Here is a 22,084-nt window from a genome sequence, read left to right on the forward strand (position 1 = left end):
TGTGTGATATAAGTGTCCAAAACTGAATCACCTGCTATGCACACAGGATGTTATTTTCAACAGAACACAAACTTCTACTCATTTCTGAATACAATACACTTTCCATTTTCTCCAATGTAAAGAAATTCTTGCAATTTGTCAACTGAAAAATCTAAGACCATGTTCTGCAATATAAAATTCATTGAACAGCTGCTCACCTTCTTTCCTATTGTAAGACTACTGACTTTAATTTCTTTTAGTTACTTTTTGGAAAAAAAAGTACATTAGGTTTTAATATATATTTCAGAGAGGAAGGAAGAGGGGGAGAGAGATAGAAACATCAATGATGAGAATCATTGATCTGTTGCCTCTAGCATGCACCCCACTTGGGATCTAGCTACAACCAAGGCATGTGCCCTGACCAGGAATCAAACCATGACCTCCTGATTCATAGGTTGGCACTCAACCACTAGCCACACCAGCCTGGAAGAAGTACATTAGATTTTACTGTGCTTTGGCACTTCTCCTTATCACCTGCTAAACTTCCTTCAGGTTATGAAGGCTCACTATAATCTGAGTGAAGAAGGGAAGAAATTATGTGTGGGTGGTGGGGTGGGAGAAAACTGGGTGACTTTAAATCCTCTGGATTATATTTTATTGTGGGCAAAGAGTAAAGATTCATCTACTTCTTAATAAAACAAAATTTAGAACTAATACTCCCACCCCCATAATCTTCTGATTAAGAAGGGTTTTAAACATATATACATTAATTCATTTATTTATTTCTTAAAATAGTCAACAAATCCTGACACATCAGCTATTTATTAGGTACTCACTAAGGAATTTTAAGTAATAACAACTAAAATAATATCAATATGATTAGTTCAATATGAATCAAAGTCTCATTAGTTCCAGAACAAAGCTTTTTATAAAGTGAAAATTATTTGCATTTGTATATTCTTGAACACGTGAGATCTAACTATATTATTAAAAACTGTTTCTGCAAAATCGGCAAATATAAGCTATTTGAATAGCAATATCAAACAAGTTCTGATTTCTTTCCTCACTAATTTCAAGCTGGAAAACTTTAAAGAAAGCTGGCAAGCATGCATTTAAGATAATGCAGAATAAGTAAAGAAAGCATGAAGTTCTGAAAAATGTTTTTACAGAAAAGTGAGAACAAACTTCATACTTTTTAAAACTTTGTCCAGAAGAGCAGGACCATTAAAAAACTTTTCAGAAGAAACTTCACTTATATTCAACAATGAACATCTGAAATACAAGTTTAAAATCATCAAATTAAATTTAATTTCCTTATATAGCTATGTTGAAAATAACCATTTTCACAGATTTACCACTCCCCCAATGTTTTCCCTTGAAAAGAATACAAAAACATAAATGTCATGTAACTGAGCCAACATAACAAAGGACAGGACAATGAGCACTTTGAGAATGGGTGTTGGGAAAAATATAGAAGTGGAACTGAATCACTTTTGAAACTACTCTGTAGAATATTTCTGAGAGCTAAGTACTTCTTTCTACTCCCTTAAAGTTTATAATTTTATAATTTAAAATTGACTCTTGTTATAAATATACATCTGATTTCATGGTTAAAGAGTAGATATGATATTTTAGAATGTTATTCTATAGAAATTACCTAATTGAGAATACTACAAATTAGATTTGCATCTAGAATGTCCGGCACATGGAGATACTGGGATCACTTCTATTCAATGAATGAAACTTGACACACAGCATCAGTAAGCATACTTTTCTACCTCTAGTGTCACAGAAGGGAGCAGGAAATTAAAGTCCAGCTGCACTTTAATAGCTGGGAGGTTTTTAAGTAAGTTGAATGAACCGTAGTACCTTAATCCCTCATTTAGAAAATATGGATGTCCTGGCCAGGTAGCTCAGTTGGTTAGAGCAGTGGTCGGCAAACCGCGGCTCATGAGCCACATGCGGCTCTTTGGCCCCTTGAGTGTGGCTCTTCCACAAAATAACATATGCGGGCGTGCTCGTACAGTGCGATTGAAACTTCATGGCCCATGCGCAGAAGTCGGTTTTCGGCCTGGGCGAGTCTATTTTGAAGAAGTGGTGTTAGAACACTCAAGGGGCCAAAGAGCCGCATGTGGCTCGTGAGCCGCGGTTTGCCGACCACTGGGTTAGAGTGTTTTCCTGATACAGCAAGGTTGCAGGTTCAATCCCTGATCATGGCACATATAAGAATCAACCAATCCTAGCTAATAAAAGAGTAATATGCAAATTGACCATCACCCCAACACACAAGATGGCCTCCCCCATGTGGTCAAAGATGGCTACCCCCATGTGGACACAAGATGGCTGCCACAAGATGGCCGGCAGGGTAGGGCTGTTGGGGGCGATCAGGCCAGCAGGGGAGGGCAGTGGGAGGGACCAGGCCAGCAAGGAAGGGCAGTTGGGGGCAATCAGGCCTGCAGGGGAGGACAGTTGTGGGGGAACAGGCCTGCAGGGGAGGGCAGTTAGGGTGACCAGGTCAGCAGGGAAGGGCAGTTAGGGGCGACCAGGCTGGCAAGGGAGGGCAGTCAGGGGTGACCAGGCCAGCAGGGGAGGGCAGTTGGAGGGGACCAGGCCAGCAGGAGAGGGCAGTTAGGGGTGACCAGGCCAGCAGGGGAGGTTAGGTGGGGGTGACCAGGCCTGCAGGGGAGGGCAGTTAGGGGTGACCAGGCCTGCAGGGGAGGGCAGTTAGGGGTGACCAGGCCAGCAGGGGAGGGCAGTTAGAGGCAATCAGGCAGGCAGGCAGGCGAGTGGTTGGGAGCCAGCAGTCCTGGATTGTGAGAGGGATCCCAGATTGGAGAGGGTGCAGGCTGTGCTGAGGGACACACACCACCCCGTGCACAAATTTCATGCACTGGGCCTCTAGTGAATACATAAATATGTGGAACAAATCAATCTTTATCTCTCTCTTCCTCTACCACTAAACATCAATCAGTAAAAATTAAAATAAAATAAAATATGAATAATAATGGTTTTTATAGGGTTGGTGTGTAGCTATTAGGTTGTGTTATTACATGCTTCATCTCATTAAAATCTAATAATAATCCTCTGAACTAGGTATTGTTTTTTTCCACGTTAGAGCTGCCGAAATTAAGACTAAGAGGCTGAGCAACCAGCCCACAAAAACTAGAGGTAGAATTCAAACCCAAGTCTTTCAGACTCCCAAGCCATGTTCACAACCTTATGCACTCTTCACCACAGTATTTTTATATATCCAAGAAAAGCAGATTTGCCTCTTAACCTTGAACATCTAAATCATTTAATGTACAGAATAGTTATATTCAGTAGAAGTAAAACACAAATACTCAATTATAAAAAAACCTCCAAAAATGTAAATTTTCATTGATTAGAACTTACTTAAAATCAGCGTAAAAACACTCAGCTCACTTCTAACAGATGGCAACAGCAAATACATTTTGGATCTACATACTTAGGATTAGTCTTTATGACCTTAACATATTTATAGTAAGCTGGTTTCTACACATAGACACATAAGAAGATCCATAATAAGAATTCACTAAAGGCAATTTCTTTGAAAAATGTCAATGCAATTTACCAAAGAAAAACATGAAGCTGAAACTGTGTGAAAAAAGATTAACGTCATCTATTAACGCTAATTGAAATTCTCATATCCACACATCATGCATAGAATGTACTTCCCACACTTATTCTTTCCACCTCAAAACTGCAGTATAAGTTCACAGCAAAGTACTAGCTTTTTAATATGACCATTTGTGCATGACAAATGACATTATCTGATGATTATATTTATACATTTAATAAGAATGAAAACTCAAGCTTTGCAAAACAGAGATCTTCATTGTTGTTTAAAAAGTGTAAAAATCCTGGCTTAAATTAGGAATTTGTTTCAAAAGCTGAACTTTATCATTCCTCAATGTTTTCCACTTTAATAACATCCTTTTAACGAATATGAGTCTAGTACATGTGGGCAAGATGGTTTATATTTTAACTCCCAGATGTAAACAAATGAAGAAAATTAAACGAGTGGTTTAAGTTTCCTTATATCCACAATTACAGTGACTTGTTATGTAAAGGGAGTCTCAAAAAATGTATACACACACTTTGAATAATTATAAAGACAGTGTTTATTAAAATATATTTCATGTTCAAACTGGAGCTATCAGCTACATACATTTTTGGGGATACCCTGTATATGGATACATACACATATAAATTTATTCATATATGTTGGAATTTTTTTTGGCTAGTGTCTAGGTACCCTTTAAAGATAATTTATAAAAAATAAGTTAGGAATTTGCCTCAATCCACCCAACAAAAACCTTGGAATGTTAATTAATTTTAACCTACATATTGTTCTAAATAAAAATAATTCATGGTCTTTCCAATAAATAAAACTTGAAATATGTTACTGCCCTTAATTCTCTGACTAATCTAAAAATGATGACTTATTATTTATTATTTCTCTGGAGGCAAGTAGAAATTACTTCCTCTTTCAATTAGAAGTTTAAAAAAATGCTAAGAACTACTCATCGACAGAGTTTCCACTGTCAAAATATAAATTGTGGTTAAAAATATCACAGCCATGAAAGCATTATCGTCCCATAATCCTCCAGATGATTTTTGCTTAGGTTTTCAATGGAAAGGCACAATTTAACCAGTTACTGCAGTTGGGTTAGAAGATTTTTGAGGAATGACTAACGAGAAGTTGTTTTTAATGCTCTTGAATAGTTAGGCTTCTCCTTCCACAAAATAAACCCAAAAAAACAGTTCAACATAATATCTGCATTTCTGGCCATGGAAAGAATTGCTATCACTCTTATCACTCTGACTGCAGCCTCTCAGCATTAGAGAAAATGCCACCTAATTTGGCATTATATCTCAGTAAGAAGTGAAAAGCCATTCATTCCTTCAGTCATTCATCAAAGAGTTATTGAATCTTTATTTGCATATGCCACCTATTACACTAGTGTCTGAGAAGGCAGAAATAATGGCCAACTTAAAATCTAATGAAAGGATGGGTAAGACAAGGTTATTGGCCCTATGGAACTTAGAATTTAATTGTATAAGAAGAGATGTATAAAATGACCAAGCTAGAAAGCAGAATAGTTTGATAGTAAAATAATAGTAAAAGCAGTAGAGAAAATAAAAAAGACAGTCTAATAAAAATATACAATAAACTTATTGAGAATAAACTGTAAATGTTTTCAGTTATTTCAGTGTTAACATGTAAGCACTGAAATAAAAAATACACTTTAAATTGCTATATTTCTATCAAAATTCAGATGCCTTTATCTTAGTTTTCCATTATGCTTTGCCATATGAAATAATATTATTGCTAGTCTGAAATAATTTAGCTTCGAAACTGAGATAATTCTGCTCAGTTGTGTCAGTAAAATAAAAAGCAATTTATGAAAATTAAACAGTATGTCCTAGTGATTATAAAAAAAACCAGGGAATTAAATATTATCTCAAGTTTACTCAGAGTTGTGTTTTGCATTTTTTACTAAAATTAAGATATTTTTGTATTTATCAGTTATGAACATTTTTCTATATGTATCAGTTATATAGACATATTTATACTCAAATGACAATATTAGAAGTGGTCATATATGATGTTTTCTATGAAGTGAATATATTGGTGTAAGACTGTGGAAGCATTCATACGAGCCAACCCTTTGATGTTTTCCAAGTGGAGAACACTACTGAAGGCAAGTCACAATGAATTAGATGGAATAGCATTCTATCTCAGTAGAGATTTTGCGTACTACACTACCTGAAGAATTAATCAGCTGATGATCAACATGCCCTTCAAAGAAGGGCTAACGACTGGAGACTAGCTGCACAGAGGAGAGAGTCAGGTTTTATAGCTGAACGTGGTCAATAACAGCATTGTTTAGATGAAAAGACAATGAACCATTTCAGGTACAGAGGCCAGAAAAAAAGACCACGAAAGCAGTCAAATCAAATGTACAATAAACTTATTGAGAATAAACTGTAAACATTTTCCCTCTTGAGAACCATCAAAAGTCAAACTTACCTGATCTACTATCCAGAGGTCCGAAATCCAAAGAATATTTCACGACGTGATAGTTATTCCATACATAAAGAAGGTTGTCCCTGGGGTTGTAATCCACAGCTGCTATGTACTGGTATGAGTTGGGAAAGGGCACATCCACCACACTATCCTTACTTTGGTCGGTGTTGTAAATGTAGTCAATCTTATTCCCTGTGGCCTCGTTGTCATCATCCTCATACACAGATTTGACCACATACAGAATCCCACAAATCATAAACGCGTTGGAAGCTGACCTTTTATCATATGCAGTGTCCCATGTCCCTTCGATCCGTAAGGTGTAAGGGTTCAGTTGACTAATGACAATTTTACCATTGTTTTGTTCTGTTGCATAGATGACCCATAGCCCATTCTCATCCACTGCTAGGTCTATGTCCGATTTACCTCCCCATCGGTAAGGGGAGGTATCGTGGTAGTTGGCGTTTGCTATGATAGCCTCTCCACTCTTTATCCTAGTCCGCAAATCAAACTTTACTATGTTCCTGGTGCGCTCTTTGTTGAAGAACAAAGCTCCATCATACACTACAAACCCTGTGCCATCCACCCTGTGAGGAAGCTTGTAGGTTGTAGTTGGCCTTCCAGCAATGAAGTCATCCTTGGATGAGTACTCGGTCAGGGTATCAGTTCTGTAAGGGGTCCAGGGCATATAATAAATCTTGTCAGAAGCCTGTAGAGGGTCTTTGCACCATGCCCCAGATTGGTGGTCAGACTCAAACAAATGTTCACTCTGATACACTCCTTTTAGTAGTCCAGGACAAAGAAAAACTGTTGGGAGAAAAAGAGTTAAAATAATAAATATATTAATTTTTATATTTTGCCACTCATTCTTATTTTCCACCAAGTGGAATGCGACTCTAACAAGAGATACCCACCACCACTTAATTATTTTTGCTGCATTCTTCTGAGAACACAATGTAGTCATACACATTAATTTTGACTTTTATTTGAAAATCATTTAGATTTCGTTTGCTGAAAAAATTTGGCCTTTTATGAGTAGCTGTGCTTTCCTTTGGTTTCCACCTTTGTACACATGTATTACCATATTTTTGGTTATACGTATACAAATGAGCTGTATGTCTATGTATCCCATAGACATAACAGATGCCAATGCTAATACATGTTTTTGTGTACCTTATTTAAAATGTTCAAAACATGTTGTTTTTACTCCAATGATATCAGCTATTCAATACTTGTCGTTAAGAAATATGTAGAAATCCAATAGTAATTAAATATAATAGCAAAGGGAAAGTAAAGCCCTGCAATACAGGCCACTGAATCTTCTAGGAAACAAAGCTCTTAAAGCTGCGATAGTGCACACAGAGCATGCAACCCACACAATTAAAAATGAGTGATGGATGAATACTGGAAGGGAAAGGAGAAAGGAAGAGAAAGAAAGGAAAGAAGGAATAAGGAGAGAAGAAAAGGTGACAGGTTACAGAGCAGAACCCAAGGTCTAGATTTTAATCAGTTAAGAATGTCCTGTTAAATACAGTAGTATTGGAACTTAAAAACATGTACCTTTTACTGTTACATGAGAAGAGCATTAAAATACTTGCTATAATATTTTGCTGCTCATACTTCAGACTGAAAATGGGTAAGAGGTGTCTGATTAAGTTGATTTTTAATATGATTCAGTAGCACATTGCGTCAGTGGTGGTAAGAAAGCTTGGCTGATTGATCTGCAACAAAGGGACTATAAAGCAATGTTTCCCAAAGGGTGGTCCTCGAAGCACCTGTTTCTAGTAGTATAGCTAGACGTTACACAGAAAGAAAAAAAAGGGTCCTTAGTCACGTATAAACCCATATCATGCTAGAAAGAGTTGTGGCAGAGATTCCAATAGCTTAGGTACATTAGTGAATCTCCAAAGCAGAAGTGGGAAGGTGAGCAAATTTTGCCGACTGGTTTGATCATGGAATCCTTTCTACAGAGCCTCTTTGTCGTGGAACATTCTTCCGAACCTGCTATGGGAAACACTGCTGTGATATTTTTGCAAAGCAAACACACTGAAAAATAATCATGCAGTCTACTGTTATGTTTCAAATGATTACACATGTATTGGGTTGTGGAATTAGAAATTCACAAGGAACTTGGATGTTTACCCAATATTTCAATGATTAATGAAAAAAAGTATTATTTTCTTGATATTAGTAATTAGATGTTTAATAGAAACTATAAGCCTAGATCCACCAGAAGCAGCCTAAAGTGAAACTGAGCTAGGATTTGGAGGTTATTAAAAAGGAAAGTACATTATTAAAGTGCCCAAAGTTTTACTTTTGGAGAAATAAAAAAATTCGGGAAAAAGCTATCAAACTCTTCCATAAAGAGGATAGAGGGCCAATTCAATTTATAAAACTGATGTTAGAAGAATTTCCCAGGATTCTAATATGATGGATATAATTATAAAGGATGGGTAGGCATTGTTGTAAAAATTACATATAAACTTTATGTTAATTAATAATCAGCCCTTGGTTTAAAAAGTAATTTGTTTTAAGATATTTCAAGAAATCCATCTCCCTTTTCCCCCAATAGTTAAAAAATAAAGAAACAGGGGAAACAACAGCAAAGTTATGAAAAATTAGTATAGAAATAAAAACAAATCTAAATCAATCACTATCCATCACCATCTACTGGATTTCTAACTATTTATTTAAAAATAAAGAGGAATAAAATACACAATTAAAATGTTTACACTATTAAACTGTCTTAGGATACAAGAATCAAACCAGCACTGGTCAAGCCAACAGATTAAAGTGAAGTTGAGCAGCAGAAGTAGTAAATAATTTTTCATAAAATATATAAGAATTAATAACAAAATTATGTTAACTAAATGTTAAACTGTTAAATAACTTAGCCTATAAATAATAGATAATTTATGAAAGGTATTTAATTACCTTTTTGTTCCACTTCTATTGGAGAGAGAGAAATAAAGAGAGAGAAAGAAGAAAAGAGAATAGATTAATGGTACGGTATTGGCCAAGCACTTTTTATTCACCTCTTCCAAACTGAAAGTATATAATTAATTTCACTCATACTTGATTTATTGAACATTATATGGCTTATTTTTACAAACCCATTCCTCTAGCAAAATTATTTTCTAAAATATAATCAAAATCATATTATCAGCTTAAAGTTACAGTACAAACAGAAAAACTAAGAAAAAAGTTAATCAAGCTAAGATTGAATAAACATCCTTTTTAACTATAGGTGTAGGAAATACAATATTCACAGTAAGAACACCAAAATTTCCATTTGAAAGGCAGGTTGGTAAAATACACAGAAAACTTTCAATTTTTTTGGCTAGAGTCATTTTTGAAATACTAAAGTTTATACCACTATTTACCATAATAGTCTTGCTTTTTATCCATCTCCAGAATGAATTTCTTCAGAAGAAAGGACTTTGTGACTCATTTCCTGAGGCCTAAGATTTTCCATAGCCTGTCAGTCTGATGAGAAATGCACCTCATGAGGCAACCCATTAACAGGGAATTCTCACATCCTGAAAAATGGATTTAGAATCCTTTTTGAAGATACTCTCTTCTTCCCACTCATCAATATTTTATATTGTTGTGGAAAAATAATGCCCTTCAGAAAAAAATCTGTATTAGAAGGTTGATATAAATAATAAGTCACCTGCTCTGGCCTTTTCTGAAATTCTGAACTGTGTTTTCAACATGCTCTGGTAAGGATAAGTTGATTCTTAAACCTGTTATGGTTACATATCTCTCAAATTAGATTCTATTAGTACTTTTCAGGTACAAGTCAGGGAAAATTCTGGGAAGCTATAACATGTTCATGAAACACATCAAGTAGCATCTTCATTATCCTATAAGTATGTGTCTCGTCAGAAACAATTTGCTTAGATCACAACAAGAGAAAATGAGCCCAGTGGAAAATAGAGGAAAAGAGCCAGGAAAGAATGGGCTCATCTCACAAACTTGAAAAGCACAAGTTGCAAGTGATGTAAATCAAAGATAATTTCAGAGAAAGGGATAAAATGGGATATTATGCACAATAAATAAATTTAAAACTCTAGGAAAGTTTCAAAACAAGGGAGAAATATTGTTTTGGTAATTATATTTGGATGAGATTTTTATGCTTTGACTTAGCTAAGCTCATGTCTTCAATTATTTTCAAAATTACACTTTATTTCTCTCCATTGACTTTTTTGAAACTTTACAATATCATTCATATATATAAAATTATATTTAAGAAGTTACAAATGGGATTATCTTTTTTAGATTCCTGATCTTACTAATATACAAATCTTATTTTAACAGTACTTCTAGGACTTATAAAAACTATTAAATTGTTATAATTTATCATCATCCTCAATTAATCTTTGCTGAGTAATTGCAATGTTCTTTGGGCTGTAACTGTAAAGCTTTACCTAAGAGATGGACTTCATGCTAAACCTGAGTCAAGGCTGACAACTAGGAGAAGTAAGCACCTTAAGCAATTATTGAATCAACTAGAGGCCCAGTGCACGAATTTGTGCACAGGTGGGGTCCAGCTGGCCTGGCCCCAATCAGGGCAGATCAGGGCCAGGCCTGTTGTGAGAAGACAGTGGAAGGTTGGCCAGCTGCTCCACCCTGACTGGGCCCAATCAGGGATGGGCCAGCTGGGGGGGGGGTTGCCAGTAATTGGCCAGTGGGCCCCACCCTGGATTGGGGTGGGGGGGGCATTTGGGGGCAGGGCTGGCCATGGGTAGGGACTGTGGGCTGGTCAGCCAGCCCCACCACTGAATGGAGTGGGGGGACCAGTGGGGGAGCCAGTGGCCAGGGGAGGGGCTATGGGAGGTTGGCCAGCCAGCCCCAGCCCCAATTGGTGTGGGGGGTGATCAGGGGTGGAGCAGGCTTAGGGGAGGGGCTGCAGGTTGATGGGGTGGTGGGGTCTGATCAGAGGTGAGGCTGGCTGGGAGGAGGGGCCACAGGTGGTTGGCTGGCCAGCCCTGCCCCTGATTTGGGTTGCGGGGGGGGGGGGGTGCAATCATGGGTGGGACCAGCCAGGGGGAGGGGCTGTGGGCCTATGGGGTGGTGAGGGCTCATCGGGAGTGAGGACAGACAGCGGGAGGGGCTACAGGAGGTTGGCCACTGGCACCGCCCCCTATTGGGGTGTGGGGCAATCATGGGCAGGGCCAGCCGGGGCGAGGGACTGCAGGCCAATTGGGGGTGGGGGCCAGCTGAGGAGAAGGGCTGCCCTGGATCTGGTGGGAGAGGCCAATCAGGGGCAGGCCCGCTGTGGGGAGGGGCCTCGGGAGGTTGGCAGGCCAGCCCCACCCCCTACCCCCGATCCAGCTGGTTCGCTGGCCACAGTGGGCATCATAGCGATTGGTCATTTTGGTTGTTATGGCGTTCTGGTTGCTGGCTTTTTGTATATCTGGATAGTCTCAAAAGTTTGGACTTGAGGCCCATTACAACAAGGTGGAGGCTGGGAGTGAAAAGTCATACCAATGTTGACATTTTCATAGACTACCCTGCAAAGAAATTTCTAGAACTAATTTCATTCCTTGAAACAGCTCTAAATAGATATATTTTTGAGAATTATAAAGGAAGGTATTCTAAAATATGAAATGTATACTCACACAACTTTAGTCTTATTTTACATAGAATTCTTAAGTGGTATTATAGTTAAGGGCAAATACGCTAATTTCTTGGTGGTTAATGAGGAAAATAAAATATGTGATAGAAGGTATTGATAATGTTTTATATTCTTAAATACTGTTACACTTTAATGCATGAATACACTCTTTGTCCCCACAAAGAACTTTCACCTATATTTTCTCAATTGTCATTAGGTAAAATGTTGCTTTTAATTCTCTGGTCTAGTCTCATTTCAAAAATATTGGCATAAGCCCTAACTGGTTTGGCTCAGTGGATAGAGCATCGGCCCTGTGGACTGAAGGGTCCCAGGTTCGATTCCAGTAAGGGCATGTACCTTGGTTGTGGGCACAACCCCAGTGGGGGGTGTGCAGGAGGCAGCTGATCAATGTTTCTCTCTCATTGATGTTTCTAACTCTCTATCCCTCTCCCTTCCTTTCTGTAAAAAAATCAATAAAATATATTTTTTTAAAATATTGGTATAAGCTGTAGCATAAGCAAAGCTCGCTTCTGTTACTAGCCGGTTACTTAAAATTAAGATTTATTAGGCAGTTCTACTTTGGAGAAAATTATTATGGTCTTGCCTATGTCATGACTGGTTGTAGCTCATTTATCATTTATTTGCTATTTTCAAGACGGAAGTAAAACAATCCCATAATTTAAGTTGAAACAAGCACACACAAATCATATTCCCATAATAAAAACTGGCAAGGCAAACATAATTTGTCATTGAAAAGCTTAGTAACATTTAGGATTAGCCAGTCATTTTTCCATCATCTAATTCAGATTCTAGAAGTTCCCCTCCCTTGAAATACACAAACAAATTGCATGGGTTCGAAAAACATGCTTACCACTATATCCTTTACAACCTTACAGGGCCTGGCACATAGTAAATTCTCAGTAAATAGTTACTGAATTAATATCTAATTCAAATAAAAATGATTACTTCTGCTTCTTGATATTTTAAGCATGTAGTAAAAAGAGAAAAGTGGTAAAACAGAGTCTGGATTTACTATATCAAATCGTATGTGGATAACACGAATCAGCATAATATGTTTAAATATTTCAATGGACAAGGAGGGAAGTAAACTGTACAAGCAGTTTGTATCTACAACTCATTTAACATAAAAACTGGAAAGAATAAAAAGGAAATGGAAGAAAAAAAGTGTATGGATGGTCTTGAGAGTTAGTTTGACAAGAAAAATTTGTTGCTACAAAGTAGCCTGTAATAATCTAAATATTTGGAGTAAGAATACCCCCTTCTCTCCTCTCTCTAATAAGATCATAAATAAATGAATTGCACGATGACAACTGTGCCAGGCCTGCTTCAGGACCCGCTGTCATTTTGTCTCATCCAATATCCTGCATTCTGACATTATAGCTGTCATTATCCATTTCCAAACCTCTTTGGAACTAGTTTCTCTTCTTTTCTCTCTTCACTTTTAATCCCCAAACTATTTTCATTGTCCACTAGGCCTCTGCAAATATATTTACATATTTTCTTAAAACGATTTCATTGCTGTCCTTTGTCAAACTTAACGTCATAAGCTATATCCTGTGGTTAGAGCAAATGACAAATTCAAACTAAGGGTAATTTTACTCTGTATAAAAGGAAGAAATGGGAAAAAAGATTAGTATAAGCTCCTTTCATTTTCCAACAGTTCATAAAATAGATATAATATATAGTCATGTCACTGTTTAGAAAATAAGATGTTACGAGTTCTATGCATATCTGCACCATATGTAATACTTGTGAATTGCATTATTTAAATTAAAAAGGTAAGGATGAGAGAGCATAGGCATGCATTGTCAAGCCTTTTCAAACTGCATTGAGAATTAGAGACAAATAAAATTGTGTGTGCAAAAAATTGTTAGTGCCATAACTAAGAAGTATGAAATTGTATCTAATTCTAATGTAGCTTAATTTAAAAAAATGAAGTTATACAGCATATTTTCTAACTACAATTTAATGTTTGAAATGAGGAGAGACTTATAATCCAATGATACCTCTATATTTCTGAAATAAATAGCCACTTAGAGGAAACATAAGATGGCTATAAGGTATTAAATAATTTATAAACATGTATTTTTTTCCCTGAAATATAGCATATTTTAAACAGAATTATTTTCTTGGCTACATTGGCTTAGACTATTAAAATACCTTTGGGTACTCTTATCACAGGTAGCTGGGTAGTTAGAAAAATGGCAGAAACGCAAACTAATTAAGTAGTAAAAAAATCAGTCTTGGATGAAAATTTGCTGATGGTGCATCATCCACAAACAAAAATGCTCAATGTCACTAATCACCAGAGAGATGCAAATTAAAGCCACAATGAGGTATCACCACACACCTGACAGAATGGATACCATCAATAAAACAACAAACAACAAGGATGTGGGGAAAAGGGAACCCTCCTGTACCCCCTGTTGGTGGTAAAACAGATTGGTGCAGCCTCTGTAGAAAACAGTATAGAGTTTCCTAAAAAAAAATTAAAAACAGAACTACCTTTTGACCCAGCAAGCCCACTTCTGGGAATATATCCTAAGAACGCGAAAACATCAATTCAAAAGAATATATGCATAGCAGTGCTACTTACAATAGCCATGATCTGGAAATAGCCAAAGTGCCCATCAGCAGATGAGTGGATAAAAAAACTATGGTAATTTACACAATGGAATACTATGCAGTTGTAAAAAATAACAAAATCTTCCCTTTTGTAACAGCATGGGTGGACCTGGAGATTATTGTGCTAAGTGAAATAAACCAGTCAGAGAAAGACAAATACCATATGATCTCATTTATATGTGGAATCTAGTGAACAAAATAAACTTACAAACAAAATAGAAAAAGAGGCATAGATGCATGGAACGGACACAGACAGCTGTCAGAAGAAGGGAGCGAGCAGGGAACTGCATGAAAAAAGGTGAAGAGATTAGCCGAAGAATATATATGCATAATGCATAGACACTGACAGTGTGGTGATGGCCAGAGGGAGGGCAGGGTTGGGGCTGGGCAGAAGTGGCAAATGGGGGTGGGGGTGCATGGGAAGATCTGGAATAAGATCAACAAAAAAAATAAAATTGGAAAAAAGATGCATAGAATTGGAATTCAAATTAATATTTGTTTTTATTTTATTTTATTTTTTTGTTAATCCTCAGCTGAGGATATTTTTTCCATTGTTTTTTAGGGAGTGGAAGGCAGGAGTAGAGACCGAGGAACACATCAATTGGTTGCCTCCCACACACACCCTGACTGGGGCCAGGGATAAAGCCTGCAGCTGAGGTACATGCCCTTGACAAGAATTGAATCCTCAGCCTTTTGGTGTGTGGTCCAATGTTCTAACCACTGAGCAAACCAGCTAGAGTTCAAATTCATGTTTTGGTCTTATTCGTTATTGTATTGTCAGTGCCCAGCATATAGAAATAGTTCAATTAATATTTTTTTATTCCTCCATGCAATGATGAATTGCACTGTGGTACTTCCAAAGAAAGGAACTGAATGCCATCCTTTTCAGTGTTATTAACCCTGACAGCAGTGATGCAATGCATCCCTCCAGAGAAGATAAAATAATGGGGAAAAATGGGTTACTCATTCCTTTGCCAAGGAAACAGGATTTGTTATCACCAGAAACAAACTTGTGCTGAAAACCGCATGTCTTATTAATTCTTATTGTTCTAAAACAGAGAAAATTTTTCCCTTATTCCATTTCACATCTGCCAAAAAAAACCAAAAAAAAACAGAAGCACTTCAGTAAATAGAAATAAAAAAACCCCGTGGAGTTCATTAATTTTTTTTGTATACTGCATATCAAAAACTTTGACAGACATCTGTCTCTTTCAGTAAATAAAGTACTAATCCTTTCTTTAATGAAAGACAGGTAATCGCTGCAGCTCAGCTTCTAAATTGTTTTCCAAATACTACTTATGCATCAGTGAATAAAAGTGCCACTCAAGCACCTTGCATTATTATGGCTTTATATTTGTCTCCAAAATTAACAGCTCCTAATGAATTCCCACCTACAGTGTGTAGATTGAAAATGCCAATAATTTATAAAATGCTTTCACCAGACACATTCTAATTTAAACACTTAAATACAGTATCTATAGATGCTGCAGAAACTGAGATTGCCTTTTATTTTGTATTCAAACTTTCCATCTCATTGATGTATCTATAAAATCTTTCAAACTGTCAACTCAGCCTTTTAAAAGAAAATGGTGCTAATTAGGAGAGACTTTTGAGAATATATTGGTAACCGCTCCAGTAAAAATAATATTTTTCAAAGTTATTACTGGTAAGAGTTAAAGTCAACATTTCACTTCTTTCAAGGATGTACCTTGTTATACTGATTAGTTACCACTAAGCAACAACCACAGGGCATTTAGAATTGCTAAACAAAACACAAAGAGAAAGTCCCCTCAGAATGGCTACGACTACATATGTATACTTACATATTAGATCTGTTGAATACATTTGTTATGTGCAAGGCTCTCAGAGCTGAGAGTATAGAGACAAAAATAAATCATAGTACCTAACAGTTACTGAACACATACTGTGGATCCATCTGTGGATTCCGTTATTTAATCCTCAAGGAAATTGTGTGGATTTGGTGGTTCTTGTATGAATATGAATATGTTACAGAGGACGAAACTGAGCTACTGCCTTAGGGATGCTTATAGCTTAATAACTGAGATTTTTCAATATGTATATTTACCAATGATAAGCTATTTTTAAATGCTTTCAAAGGAACCTGTGTAAAGAGATTAACACAAACCACAATAGAGAGACGGTGAATTGTTAAGAGAAGCTGAAGCTAGAATCACAGAACAGCTTGAATAAAATCAAACTTCTTGTGGAAATTGTCCATTCATTCCTGAGCAATATATGTTACTTGACTGTTTTTATAACTATGTTCTATGCATCTAGCTCTGGATATGCAACGAAGTAGATATTCAGAATGAACCTAGATCTAATCCCAGATGTTTAGCAAATACTTCATAATTGATAGATCCAGGGTTTGGGTGCTGAAATACTTTTTGGGTGTCATTTAGTCTCACCTGATATTTTACAAATAGGAAAAATCAACCAGATTTAAGATTAACCACAAAACACAATTTTTAACTCAATATAATATAAACAATTATTAAGTATGTGCTTTTTTTGATTCACTTAATTTTATGTATTCTGAGGGTGGAATGACTATCCTAATTTTACTGATGGGATAACTAGAAGCTGAAAGATTTCAAGTTCCTTTACTTCTGGCCAACATTCTGAGGGATGGGTTAGGAATCTGAGGAGCTACTACATACTCTAGCACTCGGCAGAAGTCTTTCAAATACCCCACCCACTTGGAACTTGTAGATTCACACTTGCCAAAGAGCAGGATATCCTATCTAATAAAAGAGTAACATGCAAATTGACCGCACCTCTGCCACACCCACAAGCCATGCCCACCAGCCAATCAGGAGCGAGTATGCAGATTAACCCAACCAAGATGGCTGCGGCCACAGAGAGAGCAGGAGGCTTGGGTTTCCCCAGCAATGGAGGAAGCCAAGCTTTACGCCTGCCCTGGCCTGCCTTGGCCTCTGCTTATGGCTACCAAGTTTCAATTATAGAAGATAAATAATCCCAACAAAAATGGCTGTGGTCATGGAGCTGGAGAGAGCAGGAGGCTTGAGTTGCCCCCGGCGATGGAGGAAGCCAAGTTTCCTGCAGCCCTGGCCTGCCTTGGCCTCCGCTTAAGGCTACAAAGTTTCAGTTATAGAAGATAAATAAATCCAAGATACCAGGGCCTCCGCTTGGGCCGTGGCGGGGGGGGGGGGGGGGCATGGCCAGCCTGCAAAGCACCACAGGCCCCTCACCCAGGCACCCCACGCCCCAAGGGAACTCCCACCCTGATCCACCGGGACACCCTTCAGGGCAAACCAGCTGGCCCCCACCCGTGCACCAGGTTTCTATCCTATTTAATCCTCCTATCTAATAAAAGAATGATATGCAAATTGACCATCACTCCAACACACAAGATGGTTGCCTACATGTGGTCAAAGATGACTGACCCCATGTGGACACAAGATGGCCACCACCTGATGGCCAGCAGGGGAGGGCAGTTGTGGGCGATCAGGCCAGCAGGGGAGGGCAGTTGGGAGGGACCAGGCCTACAAGGGAGGGCAGTTGGGGGTGATCAAGCCTACAGGGGAGGGCAGTTAGGGGTGACCAGGCCTGTAGGGGAGGGCAGTTAGGGGCAAACAGGCTGGCAGGGGAGCAGTTAGGCATCAATCAGGCTGGCAGGGGAGTGGTTAGGGGGTGATCAGACTAGCAGGCAAAAGTGATTAGGGGCAATCAGGAAGGCAGGCAGGCGAGCAGTTGGGAGCCAGCAGTCCTAAATTGTGAGAGGGATGTCCGACCGGGATCGGGCCTAAACGGGCAGTCGGACATCCCTCCAGGGGTCCCAGATTGGAGAGGGTGCAGGCTGGGCTGTGGGACACCTACCCCGTGAACAAATTTTGTGCACTGGGCCTCTAGTATTTTATATTTCATAGTAATCTGGTTAATGATAACAAAGTTATTGATACAAATACAATTGCCACAACTATAAATAAAAACAAACAAAATTAATTTCATAATCCACTAGTAGAAAAAACACAACATAATGTCTTGAAAAGTCAATTTAAGATCTTTACTCCTTTAGTTTTTTGGTCTTTGATAAAACTGAGATGCTAATACCAATTCATCTGGATACATTCCAGAATTTTAGATTCATTATTATAACTTCCCAAAAGTTTGTTTCTTACAATATCTTTGTAAATGTATTCCTTACTAATCCTATATGCTAATCATGTTTCACAGCAGCGTCTCCATTTTTACGGCAGACACTCCACAACTGTAGCTATTCCTCAGCTCTTGCTTTCATGGCTGCCCCTGTTCAGAGCCGCTCAGGGCTCTTACTAGTATTTCCTAGTTAAGCCAAACTCTGTCTTTTGATAATAAATTATTCTCCCATGAACCCTACTTTATTTACTAGCCATATTGAATAACGAATTTCAACATAATTTAGCGGGGAGTGTTCTAATTCAGGGATTTGCAAAGTTTTTCTGCGAAGGGCTGGATTGTGAACAATTTAGGCTTCAGGAGCCACATACAGGCTGTGTGGCACTATGGTGATTTCTTTTTTTTAAAATATATTTTATTGATTTTTTACAGATAGGAAGGGAGAGGGATAGAGAGTTAGAAACATCGATGAGAAACAGTGATCAGCTGCCTCCCGCACACCTCCCACTGGGGACGTGCCCGCAACCAAAGTACATGCCCTTGACCAGAATCGAACCCGGGACCCCTTAGTCCGCAGGCCGATACTCTATCCACTGAGCCAAACCGGCCAGGGAAATGGTGATTTCTTTTGCTTGTTTTTAAAGCTCTTAAAAATATAAAAGATAGCTCATGAGCCAGTACAAAGGCAAACCAGTGGCTGTTTATCCTATGGCCACAGTGTGCCAATATCTACTTTTTTATTTTCCTCACACTGTCTCATTTACTGTTCTCTAAGCACTTGGCATTTTTACCTTCTCTCTGTCCTTCTTCTGGAAGTACTTAGAGGTTCTTGAAAGGCAGAGTACCTGTATCATTCACCCAGGCTTCCCCGGATTCTAATCTAATTCAATGTCTTATTGTACTAACTGTCTTATTGTAAATGCTGGCACTGACATGCTTTTAAAATCACAGACAAATGGCTCCAAATATGAACTTGGTTTGTTCAATGATGTGAACAAAGGAGGAGACAAATCTTACCAATGGTAAAGGATGGTTTTTACTTCTGCTAAGTAGGCACATAAAATCGTGCTGAGGCACTACTTCCTATCTCTCCATGGAATCCATTATTTCTCTCACTACCTACTTATATATCTACACTGCAAAATATTTATTCTACAATCAACTGCAAAGCAAGATTTTGCACTCTCTGTGGCATTTCTCCTTACTGACATTGAAACAAGTTATTTTTGGTCCTGCTTATTTAGCATTTATACTAAGTCAGTCTATTTGCTGAATACTTTATTCATATTATTTTATTTAATCCTTCCAACAACCCTGTTGAGATTATTGTCATTATTACACAGGTGAGGAGATTGACTACAGAGGTCCTATAACTAGCAATCAGTAGAGTTGGTGTTTGAACTTCTGAGCCTACACTTTTAACCTCTGCCATGCTCTCTAGCAAACAAGAAAGTGGATGATGACAAAAGTAAGGAGAATAATATTAATGAGGTGCTTACAATTTAGAACTTTTCTCACCTGGGAAATGAAGTAACACAACAGTTTGATGTCTTACTTCAAATGTCAACTAATATGAAAAGCAGATCCAAACGCATGATATTTGGAATGAAATCTCAAGTTGTAAATTTTGACTGTACAGTGTGAAGGGAAGTTTTAGAGTTCTTAGATTTCTGAAAGACATCCTCACTCACAAATCTCTTAACATCAATTCTCTTGTGACATGCGTGGCATGGATTCCTCAGACCATTGTGAAGTATCAGGCTACACTGCACCTACAAATTTTAGAGAATGGGAGTTGTGATGAAAAACTATAACTCCTTAGCAACAAAAATAGAAATCAAATGCTTATGCCATGAAAGGAAGAACAGAACATAAAATTCTGATGTGTGGCAGTACTATGAGAATGGGTTTTCCTTCTTTTTGAAGCCAGACACATTTTCTTCTACAACCATAAAACGAATGCCTTAATATCATGTCTAAGTTAAGTTTAAGCATTTGGAGGAATCAGCAGTCTTTATGTTATCTTCAGGTTAGGAGACTATACATTGTCTATTTGAATTCGGGGCCATTAAATTCTTGCAGAGTGTTTACTGCACCACACATATTATTGCTCCTGTCACTGAACAGTGCCCTCTTTCTGTTTTATAGCTAATGTAGCATCTCTCCGTGGCATCAATAGATTAAAACGTTTACTACCAGAGAAAGTATGTGCAAACGGAACAAGATCATTTTGCTACAAGCTAACTCAATAAATCTGTCTAGTTCACTGATGCTCACTTTCATTTAAAATTGGTGCATGTTTATCTTGCAAACTTCAAGAAGGCAGAGAGAGAGGTTATTTTTCAAGGCAGCAATGCTACGTTGTTAACCTTAGTCAATGGCAGTGTAATAGGACCAGATCTATACTTCTGATATGTATGTGGATATATTTAGAAAAGGGTCAATGAGGTGTTGGTTAAGGCTTTAAAAGATTCTATCTATTGTTTCTTGAGCTACACACTTCACTATAGAAAAGGAAGGTAGCTCAAGTTAATTATTTGGATTTTATGATGTTAATTTGATGCCTTTTTAAAATTTACCACTAGAAAAACAGGTCATTAGCAAACCTAGTTTATGTCCAGTTAGACAAATAAAAACAGAAACAAACTTAGTCCTATACTTTATCCTTAAGCTGATAATTGAGAAATAAACAAAATGTTTGAAAATAGTCAGCACTTCTCTTGACAATACCATAGAGAAAAAGAATTTTACACTCTGAAGACAGACAAACTCTTCCTTTTTCCAGTTCCTTATGTCCCACAGGAAATGAATGTGGGTTAGGCTTATGTAATCAATGCCCTAGAGCAGTGGTCGGCAAACTGCGGCTCACAAGCCACATGCGGCACTTTGGCCCCTTGAGAGTATGGCTCTTCCACAAAATACCACGGCCTGGGCAAGTCTATTTTGAAGAAGTGGCGTTAGAAGAAGTTTAAGTTTAAAAAATTTGGCTCTCAAAAGAAATTTCAATCGTTGTACTGTTGATATTTGGCTCTTTGACTAATGAGTTTGCCGACCACTGCCCTAGAGCCATTCTGACCAATCTGCTAAGCATGCGATATTTAGAATAGATGCTCAAAGAAAATACGACCTGCTCTCTCCCAGTCCATGTGACAGTCACTTTATCCTTGCTTATGCAATATAATGGAAGAAACGTGTTGATGTTTAGTAAACCAGATCATGCCCACAGCTGTAAAATGCCCAACTGTATCTTTTATGTACTTACCACAAATACAACATATCTCTCAGTAGATATATGCCAGTTTTTATTAGAACACATTTGATTTTACTTGTGAAAAGCTATGTATAAATGAATGCATTGCTTTCATTTTAATATACTATTTTCTTACACATAAAATTCCCCTTTTGCACACGCACACACAAAAGTTGGTTCTAGGGACACTCTCTCCCTAGCCATCTCTTCTGGAATGGAACATAATGCTTCTCCTATACCTGTGCCCGTGTGCACACCACTTGTCATTTAACACTGCCTTTCACAATCTCCAATACATTTATCTAAGAAGAGGTGAAATCCTGCTCTTCCATGAAGTTTTCAAGAACTTCCTGTGTGACCCACAGCTTTCTGGAAAGCCTGCTTTGGAGAGATAAGCCTT

At 37.8% G+C, this 22,084-nt stretch overlaps 1 protein-coding gene across 39 annotated transcripts in view; it reads right to left on the minus strand.

The window, feature by feature from the left end:
• The window catches only part of ADGRL3 (adhesion G protein-coupled receptor L3), a 798,149-nt gene that overhangs the window by 287,769 nt on the left and 488,296 nt on the right, over positions 1–22,084 (minus strand). For all 39 annotated transcript variants that reach the window (XM_080681583.1, XM_080681582.1, XM_080681586.1 and 36 more), the window contains one exon: positions 6,035–6,835. In XM_080681583.1, the coding sequence (XP_080537709.1) occupies positions 6,035–6,835 (801 nt within the window). The remainder of the gene's footprint in view (positions 1–6,034; positions 6,836–22,084) is intronic.

The sequence above is a fragment of the Plecotus auritus genome (assembly GCF_963455305.1).
Source record: "Plecotus auritus genome assembly, chromosome: 1".
NCBI lineage: Eukaryota > Metazoa > Chordata > Mammalia > Chiroptera > Vespertilionidae > Plecotus > Plecotus auritus.